Source organism: Mus pahari, chromosome 18, assembly GCF_900095145.1.
Source record: "Mus pahari chromosome 18, PAHARI_EIJ_v1.1, whole genome shotgun sequence".
Taxonomy (NCBI): Eukaryota; Metazoa; Chordata; class Mammalia; order Rodentia; family Muridae; genus Mus; species Mus pahari.
The window spans coordinates 36,904,942-36,912,656 of record NC_034607.1 but is presented as its reverse complement, the minus strand read 5'-3'; the positions used below and the strand labels follow the sequence as shown (position 1 = coordinate 36,912,656).

Here is a 7,715-nt window from a genome sequence, read left to right as displayed (position 1 = left end):
ATATATATATATATATATATATATATATATATATATATATATACACATATAAAATCTGGGTTCACCCAGATATTTAGGATAATTTCTTCCATGAGGATATCTAATGCAATCTCATTGCGAAGCCCTGTTTTACCACATAAGATAACAAACTCCTCTCCTAAGATCGTGATACGCCTACACTGACTCTCATCACTATAGCCACCCTGTTCACTGACCTGTTTGCCATCACTTATGATGTCGACATCAGTATCATCTCCATTGCACAGATGAGGAAAACAGAGCACAAAAATGTCAAATTGCTCACTCAGTTCCTATAGAGGATTTCAGGTTAGCCCTGCCCCAAGATCTCTTGCTCACATATTCTGCCCTGTCTCTCAGTCTCTGACCAGCTACATATGTGAGTTGACTTGTCCTGCCAGGACTCCAATGATTATCATGGCCGACACAGAATGGAACATTTATCAGAAGCTGCACATTTCACTCCCCCAACTGCACTCATAGGTATTTCTTCCATAGAGAACATTGCCAATTAGGTGCCTTGGTTGTAACAAGCACCCTTTGCTTCTCCAATAACAGTGGGAGCTCCCTAGGTAGGCTAATATCAGGCTGAGGCTGAAAAACACTAGGGGAGTGACCGAATCTGGGAAAAAGTGCTATGGAAAGTGTAATCACAGGGCAAGACCTGGAAAATGATCCCTGAACCAAAGGACAATGGAAATAAAGCAGAAACACAGAGCTCAGCCACTTCCTCTGTACAGAGTGTGAGGAAGGTGGAAACTTCCTGGAGATGTAGGGGCTGGAGGAGAAAGGGTGAGCACAAAGAACACCACAGTACAAAGAGAAGCACTTTTCAACCAACAATGAGGAAGAAATACACCCAAGGCAGGGCAGACTGTTGGATGTAAGAAAGCAAAGGCACACTGGTAGCTATGGAAAATTAAGGCTTTTCTATGACTACAATTCATTAAGAACAAGCCTCCTTCTCTTGTTCTAAGAAGGCAGGATGAATAGAAGATCTGGCCCTTGGAGTCAAATACACTGAATGGCAAACTTTTTAATAATAATGTCATAAATGGCAATCCCCTCATTGAAAGAATGGACAGAAGAACAATCCTGGCTTAATACTTCTAGGAATGAATAACATCCCATTTCTATAGCCCCCAGCAAGACCACAGTTATGCTTGTTTGGCACTGCAGCTAAATGCTATATATGCCAGTAGATGTTACTATGTGTGGGGCAATGTGCTTGATTACAGGCCATGGCTACAAATGAGACCAGCCTTCATGGAACTGTCAGGCTAGAGGCAGAGCTAGAGATGACGTGAGTGATTCTACAGACAATAGAAAGACTGTGGCAAAGAAGTGGTGGAAGCTATGAGGACACAGTGGAAGAGAGCACCTGCAATGTTCGTCTTCATTGTCAACAAGACTGCAGTCACCTGGCGTACCCATGAGGGCACTTCTAGTGAGTGGCACCTACATGTGGGCAGTATCATTCTACAGGCCAGGATCTTGGACTGAATAAGGAGAAGAAAGTGAGTTGGGGCACTGGCATTTATCACTCTGCTTCCTGATGGTGGGTACAATGTAACCAGCTGATTTGTATGCTAAGGATACAATGTGACCAGCTGATTCACTCATAGAGGCCATCACTTCCCTGCCAAAATACAAAACCAAGATACAGCTTTCTGTTAGGTGGTTTTTCTGACAGAGCTTTGCCACAGCAACAAGAAAAGTAATGCATAAGCCACCTGCCTGCAGTCTGTCTGCTCAGGGAGGGCTTTGCAGTGGAAATGACATCTCAGATGAGACTGGAAGGAGGAGAAAAGGGTTACATATGAAACAGGGAATGGGGAAGATGGGGAAAAGATCCAAAGAGGAGGAAGCAGCTTGTTCAAAGGTCCTGAGGTAGAGAGTACATGGTATCGATAAGTGAGGGAAACAGACAGGAATAGTGGGGGCACTAAGTGCACACAGAGAGAAATGGGATGTAAAAGGAAGAGTGTCCCCAGTTATGTCATAAGTCATGTTAAGGAATCTGTTTTAATGTAGGGGCAGAGAGACCATTCAATAATTGTGTGTGTGTGTGTGTGTGTGTGTGTGTGTGATCATTCAATGATTGAGTGTGTGTGTGTGTCTGTGACAGATAGAGAATGTGTGTGCACATGTATGTGTGTGAAAGCCTCACTACATTGCTGAAGACGGCTCAAGCCTGCCGTGTGACTAAGGTGACCTTGTGCTCATCTTGTCATAGCTTCTTAGTGGTAGGATTTTGGGTATTTGCCACCATGTTTGACGCACTGAATGATTTTTAAGCAGAATGCTTAATGATTCTGCTTGTATTTCAGGAAAAAAATCACTTGATTCGAGTTTCCAGAGTGGAGTGGATTGAGGAAAACTAACAGGAAGATCTTTCCCCCTCCAGGAACCGAGGCATGGCAGGGATTTAACTCGGATGCTTTGGGCAGAAGAATGGAGAGAAGTAGGTAAGTTTGGTGCTTTTTGTTCATTCATTCATTCATTCATTCATTCATTCATAACCCATTCAACTCCTATAAGGGCCAGGAATACATGGCCTGAGTGTAAGTTAAAGGAGGGGGTGTCAGACATGTTTCATAATCTGGGCTGAGATAGAGGGGTGTGGAGAGGAAAGGAACCAGCAAGATGGAGAAGGTCAAACAGGGGGGTGAGGGGTGAGTAGGGATGACACACAGTGATGTCACTGCATGAAAATCTCACACTGGGATCCGTTATTTTCCAAACTATAAAGCAATAAAAAAAGGAAGTAGGGTTCAGAGGGTGAGAAAGGGTTTGGGGGGGATATCATTGTAGTTGTGGATATGATATGCTTTAGTTTAGTTTTGTATCCTTGTGTTCTTGGGTTCCAGAGTCTGTGAAAAATAAACGATACAATAACAACCAAGCCCAGTGATATTTTAGTCTCTCTCATTTTTGTCCTCCCTCTTGTTGAATCTGACCGTGCTCAAGAATGGGCTTCACGTATATTTGGAACAAATCTGTTTACTGCCTTCTGTCAGGCTGCCTGGCCACAGTGCCAAGAACTTTTTATGATGACAGACCATCTGTACCAATGTGGCATCTCACCGCTGTCTTCAGCTGGAGGCTGCTCCTGGTCTCTCTGTGTATGGGTCAGGGATGTGGGGTTTCTGCTTTCCCTCGCTCTCTCCGTTAGACCAACGAAAGAGACAATGTTCAACTGTGTAGATAACACATGGCTTACACGTGGTGTGGCCAAAACGAACAAAACCAGAATCCTTTCAAAGGATGGAGATTTCAATTTCGTACAGCCACAGTAGCGAAAGGATCACATGAGAGGTGTGGACTGGTCTGCCTCATTTTGATCACCAAGTTGGTGTCAGGAAACAACAGTGGGTAGGAAGCCATGGGCAGTATGAGCCTTGCTTCACCAGTGGCAGGAAACTGAATGCAACCGTTCACTGATGACAGACGCTGTTTTCTATCTTCTGGCACTTTCGGATAGACACGGGCTCTGAATTAGAGGCACTGGAGAGAGGGGATAAGAGGGAGTTCTAGTACCAAGAAGTAAAAACCATAGCCGAGCTATGGCTTTAGCGTTCCTTGGGATAGCCAAGGAATGTTTATAGGGACAAGACGTGAGCAAGACGTAGGAAGAGAAGAAAGGGAATGCTTTTCAAATCCTGAACAAGACGCTCTTCTCATGCTTTTTGACAAGGCTCTAAACACTGGGTATCTGTGAAGCTGAACATATTTAAAAACTGAAATATGAATAGGTATCATGTGTGGTGGTGGTGCTCTAAAAAGATTGACTGGGAGAGACTAAAATTCCACACTCTTAACTAAATTAGTAAGGAGATACTTCAAAAGAAGTATCTAACATTTGTAGGTGGGCCTGGATGATATTTTAGATAGTATTAGGTTACTACTGGGTAGGTAAATACCCCTGTTACACTCTTTTTTTAAATTTATACATTTTTACTGGATATTTTCTTTATTTACATTTCAAATGTTATACCCTTTCCTAGTTTCACCTCTGAAAATCCCCTATCCCTTCCCCCATCCACCTGCTCCCCAACCCACCCATTTCCATCCCCAGTCCTGGCATTCCCCTATACTGGAGTATAGAACCTTCACAGGACCAAGGGCCTCTCCTCTCATTGATGACCGACTAGGCCATTTTCTGCTACATATGCAGCTAGAGCCACAAGTTCCACCAGGTGTTTTCTTTGATTGGCAGTTTAGATCCAAGGAGCTCTGGGGGATACTGGTTAGTTCCTACTGATGTTCCTCCTATGGGGCTGCAGACCCCTTCAGCTCCTGTTACACTCTTAGGGTCTTATTTGTACTTCCAGAGCCAACAGAGTCCAGAGTCCACAGGAAGGAAGTGAGAGAGCTTGGTGTGTAAAAGTCATAGTGATGTTTAGAGTCCCAAGGAACAAAAACTGGGATTCCCCAGTTCATGTCCCATGCAGAAAACCAGGGTGGAAAGAAGAGTCAAGGGGGGATGGGAAGGCAGTTCCTTTTATTTCTCCCAAATTCCCCATACTCTGGCTGTTTATGAGTAGACCTTCTAATACTGTTTGAGGTCACCTACTTTGGGACACTCGAGTCTGATTTTTCAGATGACACAGCAATGCAAGCCCAGAATGACTACAAACACAAACCCTAGTTCTCTTTTCTACCCTCGTCATCCCGATAGACTAGGTCACAGTTTCTCCTCCATCCTGATAAACCCCTGCTGATTTCAGGGGTTTGGGGGACGATGCCAACAGAACCCGATCCCCTGTATTAAACACCAAAAGCAGAATGGCCGAGTGAGGCCAACTTGGTGACCGTTTCTCCACTTCTTGTTTATGAGCTATTCTAGCCAAGGTGGTGAGAAAGGCCTCAGTTGTGATGGTTTCTACTCCCGAGAGATAGGGAACAGCCACATTGTCCACAGGCACCAAAACCATCGCAGCCATGGGCAATCAAGAAAGTTGCAGGAAAATTCACAGTACCACGATGCCGCTATTTTTAAAAGCCTACTCTCACAAAATAAAATCCACCTAAACCAAAGCTGTGCAGTCATTTTTAGCAACTGAAAATTATTACCTCTTCTAGAATAACACATACTTAGAAATGAAATGATTCGGAGAACAATGAGATGTAAATAGCCTGCTTCCCTGAGAACAAATCTCACCATCAATTTATATTACATCATGATAAACATCAACAGTTAGTGCTCAAACAATTTAGTCAACCATGGCTGAATCTAGATATCTTCCCATATAACTAAACTCACTCGTAGCACAGATGATAAAAAAAATACGGTATCATTCTTATTAAAAGCTGCGTTTCTCTTCTGCCCCTCTGGTACCATAAGCGATCATCTCAAGAGAGCACGGTGGGAAAAATTGTTATAGAATTTTTGTCCCCAATTTGGAGACATCATAAAACGTGAGATTAGCTATAGAATGTTAGAAGAAAAAACTACAGATCAACACAGAAGCCAAGCATCAAGAGACGTTTCCAATTCTAACCCAGAATTCCTATTAGCTTACCTTATTAGCCGAAACACCAAACAGAATGTCCTTACGGAAAATTAAGTTCATTATTCATGTCAGCTTTGATTTGGTGTGTGCAGCTGAAAGCATTCAGCTTCTCCTATCATTTGCTGAGGCAAAGTGTGCCGAGCCAGGCAGTAAACACAGGACCTGGGGGTGGAGGGAGAGTGAGCTGTGATCCTGCTCACAACTCTCCACTTGAAACTTTCCAGTTTCATTCACGTGAAGCCGAAATCAGATCTCCCCACAGACAATCATTACTTAGGGGAACTCCCAGTCCAGGTCTTTAACTGTAGTTGTTCAGTACGGAGCTCAGACAGGAGCTTGCTTTCTGTGGCACTGACCTAGCAAACCGACCCTGCTGTCTTTCATTATCTCTGTGAAGTCTTGGGTTCTGATTCACCTTACAGCACATACGGGGTGTGATCATATTCTGTCACGGAGAAGTCCACAAGGGGTACTCGTCCCTGCAATTTGGGAACCGCAGAATGCCTGGTTGTCTCTGTGGCACTGAAAGCACAGATGCAGGTCCTGATTTTGAAGATAAGTGTGTACTAAGCGGCTACAACAGTCACATGACAAATACACAGAGACCCAGGGGAACCCAGCTGTAAAATAACAACAGCTACACATTCTCTGCCCATCAGTCCCCTTTCCACTCTTCATTTAGCAAAATGGAAAAAATTATTCATGGATTTTTCTCTAGAACAAACGTGGAGTGAAGTTAAGCTTTCTCAATTAAAATCTCCAGTCACAACAGGAAGAGCGCTTCTGCGTTGTCAATAGACAAGGTTCACATGAGGGAGCAAAGTGAGCATGCTCACCTGTACCCCGGGGGCTGTGTGCACCACAGAATATCCATGAGCGTGGCTCAAGATAAAATCGCCAACTTACTTAAAGCATGAGGTTTGGAGGAGAATTTTTTTTTTGTGTGTGACTTGATTATATGGTTCTGGAGTAGGAACTTCATACATAAATAATCATGCTACTCTGTAATGTCTGTACCTGCCTGGAACTTCAGAGCACAGACTCTTTTACACCTTTCTTGTTCTGGTCAATAAATAAGGTCAAATCTGAGCGTGTTCTTCTGAATGAATGACTGCTGCTGCCTTTCATGAGAATGACTTATTTACCTTTAAATGCCTAGCAAATGTTAGTCCGTGATATCATTGTTATACTCTTGGATCTAGTCCAGGATAGTCCAGGAGAAACAAAAGCGAATGTTTATACAGAATTTGTATACAAAGGTTCTTATAGAGGTCGGTATATTTACAACAACAGCCAAAAGGAAAAACAACCCTAACAACCACCTAATGAATGGATCACACATATGCAGTCTATCCACAAGAAATGAAGTATTGGTGCATGTTGTAATTGGGTAATTTGTCGTAATCCCAATATAAAGGCTATGTTTGATATGATTCCATTTATAATGCAATGTCCAGAGAGTAGATTCCATGGGCCCAGAACACAGATTATTCATGGCTGTGCCAGACTTGAGGTCAGACATATTGGGAAGTAATTGCTGCCAGGACTGGAAGGATGAAAATGTGTTTTTCTTAAGAGTCTGTGAAGGCTGCTTGACTTGGGTACTACATGAAAACCAGTGCACACTTTATGTAGGTGATGTCATGCTTTATGAGCGGAGACTCTGTGAGGATGGAACTAGTACCCGTGTCATCTAATGTGTACTGTCACACGGATTGTCTATATGTACTTAATCCTGCAACAGGTAGAGGAAGAAGCCAAGAAGGGGAAAGCTGACTCCAGTAAGGAAGCTCTTGAGGGCTAGAGAGATGTAGATAGAGCTGAAGAAATAGCTATGTAGTATTTAACTGGGCCCTCCTTCCCTCTTTTGAGATATAGTCTCGCTATGTAGCCCAGGCTGGTTTTGAAATTCACTCTTCTTGTCCCAGTCTCACTAATACCAGGATTATAGGCAAATACCCTGTTCCTACCTTACAGCTAACTCTCTTCTCGTCTCCCCTCCCCTCCTCCCCTCTCCTCCCCCTTCTCCTCTCCCCTTTCTTCTCCTCTTCTCCCCTTCCTGCCCTCCCCTTTTCTTTCCTCCCCTCTCCTCCCCTCCCCTCCCCTCTCCTCTCCTCTTCTCCCCTTCCTGCCTTCCCCTTTCCCCCCTCCCCTTTTCTTTCCTCCCTACCCCTCTCCTCT

At 43.8% G+C, this 7,715-nt stretch overlaps 1 protein-coding gene across 15 annotated transcripts in view; it reads right to left on the bottom strand.

The window, feature by feature from the left end:
* The window catches only part of Dlgap1 (DLG associated protein 1), an 809,018-nt gene that overhangs the window by 259,325 nt on the left and 541,978 nt on the right, over window positions 1-7,715 (bottom strand). The window contains exon 1 of one of the 15 annotated variants that reach the window (XM_021217478.2): window positions 5,544-5,754. The exons of 13 other annotated variants lie outside the window; for them this stretch is intronic. In XM_021217478.2, coding sequence (XP_021073137.1) covers window positions 5,544-5,594 — 51 coding nt within the window. In that variant the 5' untranslated portion in view covers window positions 5,595-5,754. Of the gene's footprint in view, window positions 1-5,543; window positions 5,755-7,715 lie in introns of those variants that run through there. One more of the 15 variants, XM_021217481.2, reaches the window with a different exon arrangement.